Raw genomic sequence first — 22,095 nt, forward strand, 5'->3', positions numbered from 1 at the left:
AACATTCACCAACCATGTTTTTCTTGTTAAAAGACACAGTTTCTTCTGAGGTTCATACCCTCCATTAGCCCAATTATTCTCCACGAATGTGCTTTTCGGTGGCTGAGACACACAATAGCGTTCGGATGAAAGACTTCTTTTATAAAACATATGAAGTGATAAACACACAAAATAAGATTCAACTATAATACACACGTCAATTCACATAAAAGAGTGTTTTCTTTTGGATTTTATACAATTATTTTATTCGCTTTTTAAATTCATTTTGCACCTTGCACATCCTGGGGTTTTATAAACGGTCCCAACTACTCTGCTGCAGTCAAGTTCAATAGCAGTTTCCGTCCACACTTACCCATTTTTGTTTAAAAAACATAAGGAGGCTGTGTCGTGTTTATCTGATGTGGCAGATTTTATTATAAATTCACTCAGGTCACTTGGGGCCCAGCATGTCCTTGGGCTTCACCCACTCATCGAACTGCTCGGCCGTGAGGTAGCCAAGTTCAATGGCGGTGGCCTTCAAGGTGGACCCATTTTTGTGTGCGGTCTTAGCGATCTTTGCTGCCTTGTCATACCCTGAGGAAAAGCAGACAGGCGACAAAGAGAAAGAAGTGAGGGGGCTTTCTAGAGCAAAAGGCAATCATCACTTCTAGACATTGGCGCTGCTGTGCTCTTTAGTAACCTTTTTTCATCTTAAGAATATTTAACAGTGATTATCTTAATGGTGTGATTATCCTATAAGTTGTCATTTCTTATAAAGAATAAAACCTTTATTTTTCTTATGTAATGCAGACGTAAACATACTCACTTTCTACAATATATTTGTTCCTAACTTGAAATTGCCCACTCCCTCAGATGTTTTATGAAGGGGAAAAACAAAAATGCAATATAGCAATAACAATAAAAGTGTCCATCTGAGGAGCAGGATGTGTACCTTCACACATGCTTAACCAGAAACAGTATCTCTGTAACAGCATCAGCGAGCTCAGTGCTGCAGCAACGCACGGCCAGGCGCCGTGGGGACCGGCCAGGCGCCGGGGGGACCAGCCAGGTGCTGGGGGGACCAGCCAGGTGCTGGGGGGACCTGCCAGGCGCCGTGGAGACCAGCCAGGTGCTGTGGGGACCAGCCAGGCACTGCGGGGCCCGCACAGCGCACTGAAGGGTGGCCATCTGATTGGGCCCAGAGCCACCTGGGCAGGCAGATGGGCTCTACCTCCCTAAGGGTGAAATGAAAGCTTGATGGGACGCCAAGATATCAAACCAGCCCTGGGTGGTCAGGATTCTAGAAGGGTGTTTGCGAGCAGTGAGCGTACATGCCAGACGGCTGCATCCGAACCCGTTCTGACAGAAACTCAAAGACCATGTCCCTCTCAGCGCAGCAGGGGAGGTGGGACAGGGGCTGACGCATCATCATGTAACCAGCAGACCCCCAGAACCCACTTGGCCAGCAGGGGGCTGGATGGGGATCCCTGTGCTCAGCCTGCACCCTGAGTCTACAGCCTGCACCTACATAATGAAATAGTCACAATTCTAGAAAAGGCGTGCAGCTCGAAAGCCATGGTTCTAGACAAAATAACGCAACGAATAACCCTGTTCCTCCTCACTGGTAACTTCCCCTGGTTAACTGAACAGACAAAACCACAGCCCAGGCCGGCAGGGGAGAAGGTAGAAAAGGGATTCGCTCCCTTTGCTGGTCGCCAGCGCCACCTGGTGGGGAGGCTCCTTCCCAGCGCCTAGAGCAGTGGTCAGCAAACTCATGAGTCCACAGAGCCAAATATCAACAGCACAACAATTGAAATTTCTTTGGAGAGCCAAATTTTTTAAACTTAAACTTCTTCTAACGTCACTTCTTCAACATAGACTCGCCCAAGCCATGGTATTTTGTGGAAGAGCCACACTCAAGGGGCCAAAGAGCCACATGTGGCTCGCGAGCCGCGGTTTGCCGACCACTGGCCTACAACATAGCGCACGGAATTCCAGGGAGACAGAAATCCGTTTCACTTCTACTTCTGAATTGACCCCATTTTCAAAGAAAATGAAGAATTGATCAGGTTTTTGAAAGACTATGACACCATAGGTCAGATAGAGTGTCTTACCACGCAATTTCAGATATTCTAGAAGATTTGACTTAAACAACGTCCGAAGGGAAACTGCTGTCTATAAGCATTTTAAATCGTTTTAGCTCTTTAATGTTGAACAAAGAATGGCCTTCTGCTCCCTGAGCCCTTACCTATGTGAGGGTTCAGAGCCGTCACCAGCATCAGGGACTCGCTCATCAGCTTGGCGATCCGGTCCTTGTTGGCCTGGATGCCCACCACGCAGTTCTCCGTGAAAGACACGGCCGCGTCCCCCAGCAGCCTGGCCGAGTGCAGCACGTTCTTAATCTACGAGGGAGAGAGACTCTTACTGTGTTCGTCCAACAACATAGTATTATCTGCTCATTCATAAGAGAATACAGAATTCAGCACCCCTACAACTTTCAAGGCACCCCCCACCCCCAGGACAACGAACAGGAAAGAAATAAACATTTGAGGGCACAGAAATCTAAAAGAGGAATAAATAACAAATGCAAATAACTACAATACAAGCTAGCCTGTGGCATTATGAAACACGGGTATGAAATGGTAGGGCTCAGGGAAGGGGAAATGAATTCCAGTTGCAGGACTGAAGTCCCACTGGGGGGGAGGCCGCACTGAGCCAGGGGTGGGAGAAGGCTCCTCCCTGCGGACGGGAGCAGAGACGCAGAGGTCAGAGTTCAGCACGTGTGCGAGGAAATCAGGGAAGTCAGGGCGTCCAGCTCTTAACTATCACACGTGTTTTCATGGTTAACAAAACAAATATTCCAGAGTCACTTTCAAATAACCTTTCACACAACATATGGAAACAGTATGATATCAATTTGTTTTAGCATTTTCTTTCTTTTTGGTAACCTCCCAACATGTATTAAGGTACGTATCCACGTCCTAATTTCCTTTGGTCTAAAACCCCAGGGTCTGAAAACTATACTCTCAACAATGGACTCGAGTAGAAGTCACAGAACTTCACGATTCATTCACTTGGCAATAATGAGTATGACAGAGCAAATGTTGGTTTTCTTGACTTATTTTCTACTAAAGACAAAAGGGATTTTTTAAAATATATATTTTTATTGATATTTTACAGAGAGGAAAGGAGAAGGATAGAGAGTTAGAAACATCAATGAGAGAGAAACATCGATCAGCTGCCTCCTGCACACTCCCCACTGGGAATGTGCCCGCAACCAAGGTACATGCCCTTGACCGGAGTCGAACCTGGGACCCTTCAGTCCGCAGGCCAACGCTCTATCCACTGAGCCAAACCAGTTTTGGCGACAAAAGGGATTTTGTTTAAAAGAAAAACAGAGCTGAGCAGACATTACTGCTGGGACCTGTATCTGCCAGGCCCTGGGTCTACGTTTGCAAAGTGACCTGACAGCAGAGCTCTGGGCCTGGGCTCTGCTCCAGGCCGTCTCCTTCCCGTTCCCCTAGAGCAGTGGTTCTCAACCTTCCTAACGCCGCGGCCCTTTAATACAGTTCCTCGTGTTGTGGTGACCCCCAACCATAAAACTATTTTCGTTGCTACTTCATAACTGTAATTTTGCTACTGTTATGAATCGTCACGACCCATAGGTTGAGAACCGCTGCTGTAGAGCCTAAGACCATCGGAAAACACAGATATTTACATTACGATTCATAACAGTAGCAAAATGACAGTTATGAAGTAGCAACGAAAATAATGTTATGGTTGGGGGTCACCACCACATGAGGAACTGGATTAAAGGGTCGCGGCATTAGGAAGGTTGAAAACCACTGCCTTAAGCTAAAAGTCACCTACCTGAACACCCAGGATCAACCCTCCCATGGTAATATATACCTGACTTCCAGCTGCTGTCAGATCAGCTACCTACTGTGAGATCTATAAAAGCCTTCATGAAAGACCAAAACCAAGCAGTTAGCCTCGGTCAAAACCAGTCGAAACCTAATGCAAAGCTCACGTACCATCATTGGCTTGAAAACGTTCAGTTCGAAGTGTCCGTTGCTGCCCCCCACGGTCACAGCGACGTGATTGCCCATGACCTGGGCGGCCACCATGGTCATCGCTTCGCACTGCGTCGGGTTCACCTTGCCTTCAAGAAAACCACCGGGGACTCCGATCAGACACACGCATGGCTTCAAGCACCGTGACGGTTAGGGTTACGACAAATAACCAAAATCAGAAGGCAATCGAGCTTCATTAAATAAAGTAAGACATACAATACAGCAAGGCCCCAACATCCGTGCCGCTTTAAGGAACCCGACCAACCAAAGGAAGGAAGATGGGGTGCCACACCCCGAACCATTCGATGGCTGATGAGTAACGAGTTAAATGTAGGTGAATCCAGTTCTCTCCATCTTCACGGCTGTCAGTCATTCTAGAATGTTTGCAGAGCCAGGCACTGAATACGCGATGGTAAGTGAGAGAGGTGCTCCCCACCATCGCAGAACTTGGGGGCTAGGGAGAGCGCGCTGGCAATGACAATAGACGGAGCGGTGCAGGCTGCCGTGGGACACGGACACAGGAGGGGCTCACCACGCTCAGGGGCTCCTCAGGGGACGGGGACACACACCCACCTGGAATTTTCCTATTCATCCAGAACCCCCCTCCTCTGACAAGCTCGAGTGTGAACCACGCGCCCAGACCCCTCCGGCTGATACAGAGCAACCCCCTGGGAAGACTTCGCTGGAACTCTGCATTTCTCTTTTTGAGGCCACTGCCTTGAATTTGCAGTCGGCTAAACTCATGTCATTTTTCAACATGAAGTACTTCAAAACCACATTTCTTGCCATCCTGTACTTGCAGAGTTAGAAGAATCTAGTCGGGTCTTTCTTTTTCACTATCAAAAGTCACTGTCAGCCGAAACCGGTTTGGCTCAGTGGATAGAGCGTCGGCCTGCGGACTCAAGGGTCCCAGGTTCGATTCCGGTCAAGGGCATGTACCTTGGTTGCGGGCATATCCCCAGTAGGGGGTGTGCAGGAGGCAGCTGGTCGATGTTTCTCTCTCATCGATGTTTCTAACTCTCTATCCCTCTCTCTTCCTCTCTGTAAAAAATCAATAAAATATATTTAAAAAAAAAAAAAGTCACTGTCAGTTTTAGTCCAACCTACAGAGGCCTTTCCGGATCTGACCCTGTCACCTGATGTAGTGCCACCTCAGCTTCGGTACCTGCTACTGTGACCAGCACGTCCCCTCTACCTTCACTCTCAGTTCGGCAGTCAGCGTGCCCCCCAGCTGTTCCTCCAGTGCCAAGTCCACTCACTAGTCACTCCTGGATGTCCCTGTGCGCCAGCTACGGCCGTCTGCCGGGACTGCCCACGCTTCGCCACTGCTTTCAATGAGCATCATGTGCGCCTGTCGAAGGACCTGCTGTGCCGCTTGCCCGAAGCAAGAAATGCAAGGAGGCGTTTCCCACAATTCCTTCTCCTCCCGCCCACGGGATCCCTCTCCCCGCCTGTGCTAAACTCCCTTGGCTGTGGCTTGTGGAAGGCAGAACTAGTGCACATTCTCCAGCGTGGGGATCGACAGGCGTGCTCCTCACTGAAACTCCTTTCTCCCACATGATGGAGTGAGGCCCTGAAGTCCTGATCACCGGGGGCCCCCAACGACCGCCCGAAACCAGGGTGCCGCCCACGTCCCCGTCCACCTTTGAGATCCTGGGGTCCCACGCCAGCGGAGACGGGCCGTGACGACGGGAATGCCCGGGCTGTGCCGAGGGCCGGCCCTGACACGGAGCGGCGGCGCGGGTACCTGGCATGATGCTGCTGCCCGGCTCGTTCTCGGGCAGGATCAGCTCCCCGAGGCCGGAGCGAGGCCCGGAGCCCAGGAAGCGGATGTCGTTGGCGATCTTCATCAGGCTGCACGCCGTCGTGTTCATGGCGCCGCTGAGCTCCACCAGGGCATCGTGAGCAGCCAGAGCCTCGAACTTGTTGGGAGCGGTGACGAAAGGCAGGCCTGGAGGGAGGGGGCGACAAGCCGTGGGAGTCAGCGGGGGAAAGGGAGTGATTTCCTACTGTCAGCAAGTTCAACAGAAAACCCAGTGCATGGAAACCACAAACAACGGGAAAACCTCACTTCCGAAAAATAAGCAAGTGTATCTTAAGACTCAAGTCTTGTCAGCGTGGACTGGTTGGAATGAAGACAACAGGGAAAGACGTCACTGGCCTTAGAACACCCAGTAAATACACAGACCAGGATAAGGAAGGGACTAAAAGTTCACATCCTTCTGACCTGTGAGCGCCGCCACCTTCGTGGCCACCTTCTCCGCAAAGCCGATTCTCGTGTTCAGACCGGTTCCCACGGCAGTGCCCCCGGCGGCCAGCTCGTAGATCCTTGGCATGGCAGCCTTCACCCTCGCCATCGCGTATTTCAGCTGCTGAACATAACCACTGAACTCCTGAAGAGAGAAGGAGGTTACGGTGAGCACACATCATTTCCTAGGCCCGTGGTTGGCAAACTGCGGCTCGTGAGCCACATGTGGCTCTTTGGCCCCTTGAGTGTGGCTCTTCCACAAAATACCACGGCCTGGGCAAGTCTATGTTGAAGAAGTGGCATTAGAAGAAGTTTAAGTTTAAAAAATGTGGCTCTCCAAAGAAATTTCAATCGTTGGGCTGTTGATATTTGGCTCTGTTGACTCATGAGTTTGCCAACCACTGTCCTAGTGACTTAAAAGTTACTCTAACTGCACGAAATAGAAGTGGGGGGAAAAGGGGAACACGTAATACTTTCAACAGTAGAGATCTTTTTTAAAAAAGAAAATTAAAAAACACTGCTGACAGGCGAATGCAGAACAACCTGTCACTGAACTGCTACAGACCTGGCCTTGGACACCAGTGTCACCCGGTGAGCAATTGCTGGCCACGGGCCCCACCCCCCAACGTGAATCAAATCTAGGCGCACCCCTCTACCTGCCCAAGAGTGAGCGGGACCGCGTCCTGGGTGTGGGTCCGCCCGATCTTGATGATCTGGGCGAAGTCTTTGGACTTGGCCTCAAGCGCATCGTGCAGCTTCTGCAGCCCCGGCAGCAGCACCTCGTGGACCTCCATGGCGGCGGCGATGTGCATGGCCGTGGGGAAGGTGTCGTTGGAGCTCTGCGGGAGATGGCCAGAAGACATGCCACTGTTAAAGCACAGAGCCAACCTGGAACGTCTCCGTTAAAAACCGCGCTAAATGACTAAGTGTTTAAACTTTTATTTTATTCTATATTTTATTGATTTTTTACAGAGAGGAAGGGAGAGGGATAGAGAGTTAGAAACATCGATGAGAGAGAAACATCCATCAGCTGCCTCCTGCACACCCCCCACTGGGGATGTGCCCGCAACGAAGGTACATGTCCTTGGCTGGAATCGAACCTGGGACCCTTCAGTCCGAAGGCCAACGCTCTATCCACTGAGCCAAACCGGTCAGGGCAAATGACTAAGTATTTAGTGCTCAATGCCAAGTCTAAGGTTGCTGAGGGTCAAAGGAGCAGCAGCCTGCTTCCCGGCATGGACTGTGCTACTTCCCACCTGCAATGACACATCATCCACCAGCACACCTGCCTGCCGAATACGGTCAGCCCGGGATAGAGACGTACAGCTCACAAGTGAGGTGAGGATGGCGATGATACCTTACGGCCACAGTGCGTGCATAAACATTTCTTCATAAACATTTCTTCATCAGTGAAACCTCAGGAGAATTCTGAGGTAGGTCACCACTTTCACAATAGGAAAGCCATCGCCCTTGCCAGTCTGGCTCAGTGGATCAAGCATCGGCCCCAGGACGGAAGGGTCCTGGGTTCGATTCCATTCAAGGGCACGTACCTCTGTCGCAGGCTCAATCCCTGGCCCCCGTTGTGGTGCAAGTGGGAGGCAACCAATAGATATGTCTCTCTCACATCGATGTTTCTCTCTCTTTCTCTCCCTCTCTTCCACTCTCTCTAAAAATCAATGGGAAAATATCCTCGGGTGAGTATTAACCAAATAAAAAAATAGGAAAGCCAAGCTGTCTACGAAATCATGAGACTTGCCAAAATATTTAGGACTGCAGAAGTGGGACCCGACCCTCCGAGTTCCTTGGGAGAATGGGTGCTTATGGGGCTGGGGCAGGGAAAACACGTGATGATGAGGAGCATCTCTTAGTGCGAGGAAGTAAATAAGTGGGTTTTTTAAAGGACAAATTGCCTGTCTACTACTTTGAAAAGTGACAAAAGACATGCGGCCATAAAGTGGAGGATATGACTAAGGGAATATGACAAATCCCCCAGACAAAAAGGACATTGGCCGAAAACTAGAGCAACCCAAATGCAGGCTGTAGAGAGCAACGTTAATTCTCTGGAGTGGTAAATGTAGCGGGTTTATGCAAAATGCTTAAGATTCAGGGAAGCTGGCGAGAGGGTGTTCAGAAACTCTTTGAAGCATCTTTGCAATGTTTATAAATTTAAAGTATTTCAAAATAAAGAGTTTAAAAATATAAACCAAAATAATAAAAACAGACATATATACTAAATTCAGCTTCCTAAATAATCTTTCCCCTAAAAGTGATTTTATGGAGTTTAGGACATTAGACCCGAGATTCCTGAAAGACGTAAGAGCATCTCAGAAGTCCTCCCATTAAAGAATATGAGCAGGGCACCTCCTTGTCCAAAGCCAGCACCTGCTTGATAAGGCGCATCTCAGGGACCCTCTTCTACCTCCAACGCCGAAAAGACGCGAAGCCACACTGACCTGGCTCTTGTTAACGTGGTCGTTGGGGTGCACGGGCTTCTTGCTGCCAAGCTCGCCTCCCAGCATCTCGATGGCCCGGTTGCTGATGACCTCGTTTACATTCATGTTCGTCTGGGTCCCTGAGCCCGTCTGCCACACCACGAGCGGGAAGTGGTCGTTCAGTTTCCCTTCGGCTACCTGCAGACCGGAAGGTTACAGAGGAACTGCTCAGTCCGAGCGGCGGCGTTCTCTCAGCCACTGTGATCAGCTCCGAGGAAGGTGGCAGCATGCGCAGTGCCCCTGTAAAGAGGCTCCCTCGATCCCGTGCGAGATGATTGCCGATGGGGACACACAGTCTGTGGCTGCCCAGCAGGCCTAAGCTTCCCCAGCAGCCCTTGTTCCAACCACGGCCACTTTAAAACGGGAAAGAGGAGCCCTGGCCGGTGTGGCTCAGTGGACAGAACATCGGCCTGGGGACTGAAGGGTCCCGGGTTGGACTCCAGTCAAGGGCACATGCCTGGGTTTCGGGCTTGATTCCCCAGTAGGGGGCGTGCAGGAGGCAGCCGATCCATGATTCTCTCTCATCACTGATGCTTCTCTCTCTCTCCCTCTCTGAAATCAATAAAAATATCTTTTAAAAAATAAAATTAAATAACTGAAGAGTGAAAGATGAACTGTTGTGAACCAACTAAACTGAAGCAAAGCCTTCTTTCTTCTATTTCTCCAACTGCCTCCCCCACTAACAGGCCGACGGGGCCACCTGCTCAGGCTGCGAAGGGTTCAGGGTTCGGGTACACCCAGTGTCGGTGCGCAGCGGGATGTCCCACGGACGGACAGTGGGGTCAGCACAACGACCTGGTGACCTGAAGTGAGTACACTTATAGCTACGTGAGCGCACAGGCGTCCAATGAGCAGCAACTGCCAGGCGCAGAGACACGGTCCCGATCTGTCCCCACGTTTGTCATAGTTTTATACCTTCAGTTAATGTGCTAGTTTGGGGACTGCATGCTTTCTGAGAGAGTGGGTGCTGAACCTCATCTTCGGGAATGATTTTAGCATGGGGGGGGGGGGCGGGCAGGAGCGAGGTGGGGGAGTCACAGGGGAGAAAGGGTTTATCTGTAATACATTCAACAATAAAGATAAATTTTAAAAAAATCAGCACGCACTTTAGAAATCTATTTTACCTTAGACAATGGGTTCACTTTAGAACTTTTTCCCGAGTTAAATAAAAATAATAGGAGACCAGGATAGAAAATGTTGAGAACTAAGAAAAGTATGTTAGCCATCAGAGTTCCAGCCCTCAGAAATAATGACTTAGCACTGGCATCTCCCTCCAGTTTCCACTCCAAGCCATGGGAGTATATAAGTGTGTACATAAAAAAGTATGTTTTCTGTTCATTTTTTCTAAACAAAATTAGGATCATAAAATACATATACATCATAGCAACTGGTTGAACAGTTGGACAGTCGGACACTTAGCATATCAGGCTTTTATTATATAGGATATGAAAAAAACAAATGGTGCTCAATCATATCACCATTGCTTCTTATATGGTAGGGTTGTTCTATGATATTCTTTAAAATTTTTTTATAGCATCACCATATAACTAATTAAAGCAGCTGTTATGGTTGAACGCTTTCCAATTTGTTATTATAAGTGGTACTGCAATGAACAACATTGTGTATAGTTTTGAAACTGTTATCTCTGCTTCTTTTGGATTATATTAGAGGGTTAGTGAAATTACTTTCTCCATACAGATTATCAAATAACAAGTTTTTAAATGAATTGTGTATATATAAAATAAGAAATAAAATATATAAATTTAAAGTGTCTCTTCAAAGTTTTCTATAAACTATATAAATTAAAGGAAAAGTCAAGGGAATCAAGAATAAAGGGATACGATCACGTACAGATTTCGCCACCAGAGATTAAGCACCAAATTAACATCCTCACCAAGCGATAATGCTGCCACCCTGCCCCGAGATGCATTAACTCAAACGTTCATGGCGCCCCGTCCTCCCGCCAGAGCTCATCGCCCAGTGGGTGACACGGCTCGGTGCCACTGGGTAAACACACATCTCCTCCTACCTCGTCTGCGGCCTTCATTATTGCACTAGCAATCTTTGGATCCAGACCATAATCCTGGTTTACTTCAGCAGCTGCTCGCTTCAAGATGCCAAAAGCTTTAATAACTGGGATCTGAAATAAATCAGAAAAATATCTCAAATTTGCGACTTTAGTTTAGTGTGAAAATTTAAGATTATTATTTTATGCAGGTGCAAGAGTTGTACATAAAAACGCACAATATCACACACATACAATGTACCATTCATCCTATTTTTTATAATACAGTATAATATATAAGTGCTTTATTTCATACTAGAGGCCCGGTGCATGGATTCGTGCACCGTTGGGGTCCCTCAGCCTGGCCTGCAGGGATCGGGCCGAAACAGCTCTCTGACACCCCCCAAGGGGTCCTGGATTGCGAGAGGGCACAGGCCAGGCAGAGGGACCCCACTGGTGCATGATCGGGGCCAGGGAGGGACTGCGGGAGGGCTCCAAGGCATGTCCAGCCCATCTCGCCCAGTCCTGATCAGCTGGACCCCAACAGCAAGCTAACCTACCGGTCAGAGCGTCTGTCCCCTGGTGGTCAATGCACGTCATAGCAACTGGTCGAACCGTTGGACGGTCGGACACTTAGCATATTAGGCTTTTATTATATAGGATATGAAAAAAACAAATGGTGCTCAATCATATCACCAGCAATCTCCATGATTTTCCCTCACTGGATCCCAATCTACCTTATAATTTTTTCTTTCCTTCTCTTAAAAGAAGGGCAAATAAAATAAAGATAGCAAAATGGTACTGGGAAAACTGGATCGCCTCATGCAAAAGATTACACCATACACAAAAATGAACTCAAAGTGGATTCAGATTTGAGTGTAAAACCTGAAACCATCGAAGTTCTCAGTGAAAACATAGGCAGTAAACGCCTTGACATCAGTCTTGGAGATGATTTTTTTTGTATCTGCCTCCAAAAGCAAAGGCAACAAAAGCAAAAAATAAACAAGTGGAAATACACCAAACTAAAAAGCTTCCTCACGGGAGAAGTAAACCATCGACAAAATAAAAAGACAAACCACTGAATGGAAAGAAATACTTCCAAATCACCTATCTAATAAGGGGTTAATATCTAAAATATACAAAGAAGTCCTACAACTCACAATCCTCAGGGAAATGAGTGGAAAAACAACAACAACAACAAAAAAGTAAGGAATAAGGCACATTAAATCTAGGCCAAGGACAATAAACCCAGGGGCAAACAGAAAAGGAAGCAGAAACAGAATATATTATTATGAATTTTCAGAAACTAAAGTAAAACATGAGAAGTGTTTTAGCCAAATGGAATGGACACAAACGGCACATAGGATTAGAGACTTACAAGCTGTAAAGATGAAAACAAGTGGGAGTTTAAATTTCTACAGGAGTTTGGTGGGTTAACCCACGGCCAAAGTCACACGTGAATGCCAATCGACTCTGGCCACGTGTCTGGGGTGACTGCCCCGTGTGTGTGGACTCACACAGGGAGGAAAGGTCACCGCAGAGCGGGCTGCTGCCTGCTGTTAAAGTGAAATGGTGACATGCGTCACTGCGGAGGAGAGAAGGCTCTCATTATTCTTAATGCACTCCCATTAGAAGGTCACCATCACTTTAAATTGTTTTCCTTCGGACCTCGGGGGCAAAGGGTCAGGTGTAATCATGCTGCTCAGCTCAAGCACACACCGTCTGCTTCATAGTTAATGAAGTTCAGGAAACTGATCCAGATGAAGGTGAAGGTGGAAAAACGGATACCCCAGCGCCCATCATTCTCAGCTGAGTAATCCAAGCCCAGTCCTGTCCCTGCAGCAGCAGCTGAAATCAAGTCCTGCTCCTCCAACCCCCACACCTCGCTGGCTAAAGCCAACAAATCAAAACACGAGCCCTGCTTACTCCTATCAACACAGGTTAGGACCGACCTCCTCAATCCCAGGAGCTGAACTCTAAGGCTGATCTTTTTCACCCCAAGAGTTGGCTCTCTGAGAATGTTTTAGGATCAGTGCCTCCCCCGTGTCACCCACACATGTCATCTGAGCCTGTGCCTGTCTCCCTCACCAAGCTGGCTGCAGGTGGCAATAGCAAAGATTTTCTTCCAGAAGATTCGGCTGCCTACTGTCAAGTTGCAGGAACCTGTCAAGATCCGGTCTCGAAGGCTTAGGAATGAGCTAACACATGGAAGCTGAAAGTACTGTGAAATAAAAGTATATTTAAAGATAACTGTTAAACATTATCTCATCGGGTGAACCCTGGTTACTGCTAATAGTGAGTAGAGTCTAGTAACTAGACCATCCTGCACGCCTGAAGTAACTATTGCGCATACTCCAGTTGGGCTCAGTCGGATCTGTAACATATGTGATCAATTCTTCCCACACTCTAACATGTCTGACGTCGAGGTGCATCTCACAATCGATGGCACAACTTTAACTGAGAGCCCTTTTCTTTCTTAGTAGTACGTATCGGCGCATCTTCTAACTGATGTCATCTTAGCTTTAATGAAACACGACAGAAAGGGTTCTAATCGTTAAATCGTTCATGCGGCACTGAACAAATACATATATATTATCCATTAGATGTCAGACACGGCAACAAATATTTTTAGGTATTTGTGCAGACTTTTCTGGAAACTGACACCAAGAGACATAGAAAATATAATATTATAGAAAACTCAGTCCCTTTTAAGTCAGTTTTGTAAAACTCAGTGTTAATTAGTAAAATAAATAAGTAAAACTTAAGTATTGAAATTAAAAATGCTTAAAAACTATAAAATCCTAGTAAAAATCCAAATAATCTCAGTGGAAATGAAAAGACAAATCACTTCAGTTCTATTAAATAAAAATCCAATAATAGTATTTGAAAAGTTCTTCGACATTTTAATGGAAGAAACATTGTTTTGCTCACAAAGGTCTCTAATAATTGCATTTTAACTCTGCAAAATTTTATTCATGACATAACGTGACTCGTTTGAACAAAGCCTAGTTCATCCGAAATAAGCCAATATTTCCAAGAGTCCACTTACTGGCATGCGCTCCGTCACGCCTCCGATCTTGAAGTTCATTGTCGACCGCACCGTCTGGGCGCCATAATACTTATCGTTGGGGACCTTGAGTTCACCAAACGTATCGTATTCTACCCGGAAGGAATTCTGGCTAGCCTAGAGATAGAGATAAGACACTGTTACGGCTTGAACATAAATCGAGTCTCAAAAGCAATAGCATCACATCAGCTGGAAGGGAAAAGAAGCCTTCGTCAGTACCACAGAGACTAAACATAGAGTAGATTCTCACTCTACTCCCCTCCTCAGCTCTTTCCTTGAGAAACGGTTGTCACGCAAATTTATTATTATAGACTAGAGGCCCGGTGCACGAAATTTGTGCAAGAGGCCCGGCCCTCACAGTCCTGGATGCCTCGAGGCCCCGCCCCCTGGTCAGTCGGGGAAGGTCAGTCCACCGTGGGGTCTAATGAGCATATTAGCTCTTCATTATGTAGGATGTTAAAGATATTACAGAATTCACACCCTACACAGACGATAAATGCAAAGAAAGCTTTCGGGGTAAAAACCATCTCTCCCAATCCAGAAGCATGCCTAGTATTGGTCAAGCTTTGGCCAATTCCATGTTCTTAGGGGGAATGCTTATTTTTACTAGAAACTTTGGAAAACGGTCTAAGACGGGTACCTTAACCCTGGCCTCAGTTCCTAACGTTTTAGAAGGAAGAAACCCTTTGGGAATATAAAGCTAGGGCAGCAGCCTTTGCCGGCCACGTGCCCACCCACTCGGCCACGCACCCGCAGGCATTTAAAAAGCTATTAGACCAGGAGTTCCAGGGACACAACACACCCCCGATTTTGTCCTTTAGGATCCAGAAAATGTCTCGGCCTCGGGAATCCCCCCCAAGGGAGCATGTACAGTATTTAAGGAGCTCTCGCTCCCTGCCAAGCAGGGTCACAGGTGCAATCTTGCTGAGCAGCTGCAAGCATTTCCCTTTTACGCGCAGAAACGGAGGCACCGAGGCAACCTGCCCCAAGTGCGCCCCAACTTTGCGCCCCAACCTTGGGGAGCAGAGCGTGGTTTGCAATCGCAGCTCTGGCTGCACACAGGACAGCCCCGTGCACCGTGCACCGTGCACCCTGCAGAATGGAAACTCTTCCTAAACCGGCCTTGACTACCCAGCCTTCCCCTAACGCGACACACGTGTCCAGGCGTATGTCCTGCAAGTGGAAGCCCGCAGGACGGAAGTGGTGTGCACATCAGCGTCCCATTGCTTGAACCCGGGGCCCTGCCGTTCCCCGAGCGAACGATCTCGCCGAATAAAAAGCACGGATTCGGCTACAGTGAGGTCCTCTCCAAGTCTCCTCTGACGGGCTTCCGGGTTCCCCAACAACGCAGTGGGGTGAACCCTCCGCAGCCGAACGGACTCAACAGGCCATTTCGGATCTGCATTCGGCCAGGGTCCGGCCGGCCAGGCCCTCGGGACGGGCAGGGACGGGGGCTGGCTGCCCGGTCCCCACACTCCTTCCACCCGGCTCCGTCCCGAGGGCGGCATCCCGGGCTGGGGGGGCCTCCGCACCCGCAGGAAGCGGCCGACGCGGGACACCCCGAAACGCAGAGAGAGGCCCAGCCCGCCCGTGGGGCGTCCAGAGGGGCCCGGAGCTGCCCCCCTGGCCCAGCGCTCACCGGGGTGGAGGCTCTCTGCTCGCCCTGTCCCCCCTCCCCGATCTCCCCCGCGCGCGCGGGCCCGCAGCCCAGGGCCGGCCTCCGCGGGGACCCCCCGGGGGAACCCTCCCCACCCGCCCGCGGGCGCCCGGGCGCGGCCCGAGGGCTGAAGGTCACGGCGGGGAGGCCGGGGCGAGGGAGCCCGCGCTCACCATTCGAGCGGCGACCGGGGGCCGGAACGGGACGGGGGCGGCGCCGCCGAGGCCGGGAGCCGAGGTGCAGGCCGACGGGGGGACCCGCACGAGGCGACGCGAGCGCGCGAGGAGCCGGAGTGCGCGGTACATGGTGCCTGGGAGCCCGGGTAGAGCTGCTGAGCGGCCGTGGCCACGCCCCCCGCGCCGGCTGTCACTCCACGTCCGGCCCACCGGACTCCGCCCTGAGCCAATCGGCAGCCGGAAACTGACCGCGTGGGGGCGGGGCTGGCCCTGAATGGCCAGTAAAGAGAAAGGGGGCGGGCTTAACTTCCTCGTCGGGCCACTAGGGGAAACCCTCGGATTCATGGGAAACCCGTTCGAAGGGGATCCTGGGAAAGCGAGTTCAGGTTATTCCTTGCTTGCTTTGTGCGGCTGCTGCAAGCGAGAGCCTTAGCTAATGAGTAATCAGTTAGTGCTTGGTTGGCGGAATATCCGGGAAAGAAATGTTTATTGATTCATTTTTTTTAAATAAAATATATTTTATTGATTTTTTACAGAGAGGAAGGGAGAGGGATAGAGAGTTGGAAACATCGATGAGAGAGAAGCATGGATCAGCTGCCTCCTGCACACCCTCCTACTGGGGATGTGCCTGCAACCAAGGTACATGCCCTTGACCGGAATCGAACCCGGGACCCTTCAGTCCGCAGGCCGACGCTCTATCCACTGAGCCAAACCAGCCAGGGCTTGATTCATTTTTTATCATGTAATTGTTCATTACATGTTCTTTGTATTGGAGGGTTTTTTTTTTTTTTTTCCATTACTTCCAGATTATATCTTCCATGTAGAAATGTTGGAAAGCTTTCTGCCTGCCCTGGCTGGTTTGGCTCAGTGGATACAGTGTGGACTCACAGACTGAAGGGTCCCGGGTTCGATTTGGGTCAAGGGCATGTACTTCTGGTGCAGGCTCTATCCCCAGCCCTGGTTCAAGACACGTGTGGGAGGCAACCAATCTATGTGTCTCACTCACATTGATGTCTCTCTCTCTCTCTCTCTCTCTCTCTCTCTCTCTTTCTCTCTCTCCCCCTCCCTTCCCTTCTACTCTCTCTAAAAATCAATCGAAAAATATCCTCGGGTGAGGATTTCAATAAAAGCTTTCTGCCTTCGTCCCCCCATTTGGTAAATCTCCAAGATAAGGTTGTCTGTTTTGTGACGTGTTAATTAAATAGTTCATTAATTAAATAGGCCCTAAATTGTCTTCATTAATCATTTTTAATAATCATTGCTTAATAGCGAAAATGTAATGGAAATGCTTGTCAATCAATGGTTGCCACAAGACGTCTTCATTTGCAGATGCAACCTTTTACCTCTGTGAAATAACGTTTCTATTTTGCGTAGAGGCGTGTGGGGCTTTTCTACCTTGAACTTTGTCTGATGACATTATTGACTTTTTTCTTCTTGTTGATTTTTGGGTGGTTTGTTCATATGTCTTTTACTTTGCTTTCTGATCAAGTTGTGGGACTTGATGTCCTGCCATGAGGGCCACAGGAAAAAGGCAATGGTTTTCTCTTTCCTCTCTCTCTTCTAAATCTCATTTCGGAGAGGAAGGGAGAGGGAGAGAGAAATAGAAACATCAGTGATGAGAGAGAATCATTGATCTGCTGCCTCCTGAACACCCCTTACTGGGGATTGAGCCCACAACCTGGGCATGTGCCTTTGACTGGAATCAAACCTGGGACCTTTCAGTCTACAGGCCGATGCTCTATCCACTGAGCAAAACCAGCTAGAGCCATTCACAGTTTTCAATACCATTTCTATGTTGATGACTTCAAACTTATTTTTCCAGCCCTGACTTCTCCTCTATGTTCCAAATTTATATATCCAACTATATATTGAATATTTATATTTTATTTTTATTAAATATATTTTATTAATTTTTTACAGAGAGGAAGGGAGAGGGATAGAGAGTTAGAAACATCGATGAGAGAGAAACATCAATCAGCTGCCTCTTGCACACCCCCTACTGGGATGTGCCCGCAACGAAGGTACATGCCCTTGACCGGAGTAGAACCTGGGACCCTTCAGTCCGCAGGCCGACGCTCTATCCATTGAGCCAAATCGGTTAGGGCTATATTTTAATTACCTAACTCAAAACTCGTATCTCAAACTTAATATATCCCAAAGAATAAATCTCAATTACCACCTCCATACCATTATTTCACATGCAGTATGTGGTACCACCAGTTACTTAAGCTAGAAACCCAGGGGGAGGGTCTTTGATTCCTGAATTCTGCCCCTACTCCCCAACACCTGCACACACTATGCCCAATTCTCCAACAATGCCTGGCTATTCTACCTCAAAATTATATCGGGTGTCCATCTACTTTTCTCCCCTTCACGTCCGCTAATATTTATTTGCTCTTCAAATAAGTAAGTAAATAAACCAGGTTTCATAACAACAGTAAATTTCATATAATGGTAAACGCAATAAAAAGAAATAAACAGGAACCAATTTAGAGAATGATGGGATAGCATCTTTTTTTATAGACTTTTATCAGAATGGTTTTTTAAAAATATTTTTTTATTGATTTCAGAGAGGAAAGGAGCGGGAGAGAGAGAGAGATAGAAACATCAGTGATGAAAGAAAACCACTGATTGGCTGCCTGCTCCACGCCCCCTACTGAGGATCAAGCCTGCAACCCCAGCATGTGCCCTGACCTGGAAATCAAACCGTGAACTCCTGGTTCATAGGTTGATTCGCAACCACTGAGCCACGCCAGCTGGGCAGATGGCACTTTTTGGATAGAGTGATCAGACTGAGGATGTTGTATTTGAGACCTAAATGCTGAGAGCAGAGAGAGGAGACTCTGCAGGCAGAGAGCTGCCGGCGGGAAGGGCCTGGTGAGATGACAGACACTGATTGAGCAAGTGAGCCCATCGAGCACAGTGAGACCACACGCTGTCCACGTCAGCAGCATGAGAATGACGAACACTACCGAGCAAATACTGTGCTCATTCACCTCCGCCACACACGCTGACGTGTTACATTTATAAATCCAGGTAGAGAGAAGGGGAAGTACGCAGTGTCTCCTGGAAAGCAAAGCGCACTCTAAAGGATGCTCCTGTTGACTTTTAAAATACTCACCTGGCCCTAACTGGTTTGGCTCCGTGGATAGAGCTTCGGCCTGGGGACTGAAGGGTCCCAGGTTCGATTCCGGTCAAGGACATGTACCTTGGTTGTGAGCACATCCCCAGTAGGGGGTGTGCAGGAGGCAGCTGATCGCTATTTCTCTCTCATCGATGTTTCTAACTCTCTATCCCTCTCCCTTCTTCTCTGTAAAAAATCAATAAAATATATTTTAAAAAATACTCTTTTAAAAATAAGGGTACAAGACAGTGGACATCAAATGGTTGAAAATGACATAATATATCAATGCTAGCTTAATATAGAAAGGTAATATTGATATCAGACAATTAAACTTCAAGGCAAAAACCATTCTTGGAGGCCTATCCGGTGTGGCTCAGTGGTTGAGCATTGACCCATGAACCAGGAGGTCACAGTTTAATTCCCTATCAGGGCACACACCTGGCGTGTGGGTTCGATCCCCAGTAGGGGGCGTGCAGGAGGCAGCCGACCAGCGATTCTCTCTCATCATTGATGTTTCTCTCTCTGTCTCCCTCTCCCTTCCTCTCTGAAATCAATAAAAATATATTTTGGCAGGCGGAATTGCTCAAACAACCAAGGGTTATTTTATAGCCAAAGTAATTTGGCCATGGAATTGGCGCTGGTATAGGCAAGTGTAGAATAGATGAAATAAAACAGAAACCTAGAATCAGACCCATAAATATATAAACATTGGACCTATGTTAAAGGCAGTCTTGGGAAAAAGAAAGTCTTTTTATTCAGAAGTTTGGGGAAAATTGGGTATTCACTTGGAAAATAAAATAAAATTTGGGCTATGTCACAGCATGCATAAAAATTAACTCCTTGTTGATTATAGACCTAAAAATTAAAAGTAAGTTATAAATCTTTTAGAAGACAACATGGAAGAATATCTTTATGATCTCATGATTATAAAAACTTATAAAATGATCAAAAAAGCACTAGTCACAAAGGAAAAACTGGGTAAATTCAAATATGTTAAAATTAAGAAAATCTTTCCATGTAAAGACATCACTAAGAAAGCAAAAAGGCAACACATATATGAATAAAACTTATGTCCTTACAAGAATGTAATATATTTGCAACATATATAAAGAATAAAACTCGTATTCAATGGCGTTTTTAAAAAGTGAGACTATTCAAAGAAATATAAGCACTCGTATACAAAAGAAGAAAAGCAAGTTGGGAATAAACAGGTGAAAGGTGCTCAACTTTATTAACAAAGAATGCAAATTAAAGTGACAATGAGACATAGGACAAACGTGCAAAAACTAGAAATTCCCTGTGTCGAGGGAGAGGGAGAGAGAGAGCGATGCTTGTAGAAGACTAGGGTAACCAACACCCAAATAGTGGTTTTCCATGGGCAGGAAAAACAGGTGGCCCAAGGACAGGTTTTTAAGAATGACTCTTCATCCCTGACCGGTTTGGCTCAGTGGATAGAGTGTTGGCCTGTGGACTCAAGGGTCCCAGGTTCGATTCCGGTCAAGGGCATGTACCTTGGTTGTGGGCACATCCCCAGTGGGCAGTGTGCAGGAGGCAGCTGATTGATGTTTCTAACTCTCTATCCTCTCTCTTCCTCTCTGTAAAAAATCAATAAAATATATATATAAAAAAGAAACACTCTTCACTGTGTACCCTTTTGTGTCTTTGAATTTTATACCTTGTGGATGAATCAATGAAATACCCAACATAAAATCTTCTAACAGCTCTATACTCATCCACAAGGGGCCACTATTGAACGATATTCAACTCTCGCTCTTAACCAGGGCGGGAGACCATTCTGGATTCTCCTGGCTCTCCCTGGGAAGTGAAGAGGCGTCATCTGTGGGGAGCGGGTTGTAAGCTGACACGGTCCTTGCACCTGTAGGGGCTAGCAAGGCTGGCAACCTACCCACACAGATTTCCCAGGCCTGTTTGGATGGCAACTCATCAGTATAACGAGAGCAGCCCCTGCCTACAGAGCTTTCCCAGGGTTTGTTTATGTGACTGCTATCAGTAGGAGAAGAGCTACTTTCATGGCTTGCCAAGAAATATGTATCCAACTAGTGAGATTTATTGTAACAAGAGACCTGTCCTTCAACTTATCCCTCCAGTAGTGATTTTAGAGAAACAAAGAATGTTTTCCTTGTGATGGATTCCCTGCTTAGTGTCTTATGTATAAAAAGCACTGTACTGCTAATAAAAGTCGCCAGAACTTCTCAAGAGTTCTTGGACCTCCTGATCCCGCTGTTGTTTCTCTTGCTGTTGTTTCTCTTATTCTTTCTTTTCTCAAATCCCACCTCCCTACCTCAGCCCGGTTCAACCATCAGGCTGGACCTGACAGTCATCTTTTCTGTTCTTGCTTTATTTAACACCACATCATGTTAAATATGTATATGTAAAATAACACGAAAGAAGGCAAAGAAGTGGAGAGGTAATATGATATAAAGCCAGGAAGGAGTTTACAAGCAGCATATTATGAATCATCGCCTCTAGTGATAATGCACAAATTAGATTCTAAAGTTTCTAGCGTCCCACGCAAAAAATAAAAAGGAAGGATGGTCACGCACACAGTTGAAAATCTTGCTGGGAGGAGATCAAGAGTAGGCAAAACATTTGCCCAGGTAGAGTCTGTTAAAGACCACCTGTGAGGAGCCTTTAGATGAAATTCCTGAAATGTGGCTCTTAAAGGCAAAAAAACAATTCATGATCGGATGATGGAATCATACCATCTCACCCTCTCAGAGAAGTTGAAGACGCCTGGGGACTTCAGACGAGGGGTGATTCATTCATGGTTAATTATGAATGGAAAATGGAAGTGAGAAAGTAAGAAAATGCATGCGGTAGAAAAAGAAGAAGAAAAGCCCTAAGGCTGTGGCTCAAACATTTCTGTGTCTGCCCTTCAGACAGGGCGTGTCTCTGCTTGCCTGGATTTTCAAATCTTGGTTCACGTCATGTAGTTTCTTTTTTTTTTTCCTTGAAGCAGAGTTGACTGTGCTTTGGACTACGAAGGGGTTAAATGTTACCTCCCAGGCCTGCTCAAACACCATAGCCTTGGCTGGGCTCCGGGCAGTATAAAGACAGGAGAAATCTGTGTGTGGGAGACAGGGTGTCCTCTGACACAGGAGCCACGGGTGATCGGTGATCGGTGATCGGTGATCGCGGAGAGCACTTCAGCAGCCATGGACTCCTGGGGCACTCAACGGAAAAAAGTAGCTGTCATTGGTGGTGGTCTGGTAGGCATCTATTTCTGTATTCCTCCTGCTGGTGGTGGTCCATG

General features: G+C 47.5%; 2 protein-coding genes across 2 annotated transcripts in view; one reads left to right on the forward strand and one right to left on the reverse strand.

Annotated features, from left to right (window-relative positions):
* Positions 1–188: 188 nt before the first annotated feature.
* FH (fumarate hydratase) lies at positions 189–15,870 on the reverse strand. The gene is made up of 10 exons (XM_079763499.1): positions 15,695–15,870; positions 13,847–13,981; positions 10,822–10,932; positions 8,754–8,930; positions 6,957–7,139; positions 6,280–6,445; positions 5,800–6,003; positions 4,014–4,141; positions 2,228–2,381; positions 189–573 (listed from the first exon to the last, which is right to left on the reverse strand). The coding sequence occupies exons 1-10, from the start codon at positions 15,824–15,826 to the stop codon at positions 431–433; spliced, it is 1,533 nt and encodes a 510-aa protein (XP_079619625.1). The 5' UTR covers positions 15,827–15,870; the 3' UTR covers positions 189–430.
* Positions 15,871–21,899: 6,029 nt separating this feature from the next.
* Positions 21,900–22,095, forward strand: part of KMO (kynurenine 3-monooxygenase) — a 31,758-nt gene continuing 31,562 nt past the window's right edge. The window contains exon 1 of the mRNA XM_079763648.1: positions 21,900–22,051. Within this exon, the coding sequence (XP_079619774.1) occupies positions 21,998–22,051 (54 nt within the window). The 5' untranslated portion in view covers positions 21,900–21,997. The remainder of the gene's footprint in view (positions 22,052–22,095) is intronic.

The sequence above is a fragment of the Cnephaeus nilssonii genome (assembly GCF_951640355.1).
Source record: "Cnephaeus nilssonii genome assembly, chromosome: 23".
Classification (NCBI taxonomy): domain Eukaryota; kingdom Metazoa; phylum Chordata; class Mammalia; order Chiroptera; family Vespertilionidae; genus Cnephaeus; species Cnephaeus nilssonii.

Excerpts from the sequence above, each read along its gene's own strand:
- FH (XM_079763499.1), bottom strand. The coding sequence starts at position 15,826 with ATGTACCGCGCACTCCGGCTCCTCGCGCGCTCGCGTCGCCTCGTGCGG. Across the intron at positions 6,004-6,279 it reads GAAGGTGGCGGCGCTCACAG|GCCTGCCTTTCGTCACCGCT; the intron begins GTCAGAAGGATG and ends CCCTCCCTCCAG. Across the intron at positions 574-2,227 it reads GGCTCTGAACCCTCACATAG|GGTATGACAAGGCAGCAAAG; the intron begins GTAAGGGCTCAG and ends GCTTTTCCTCAG.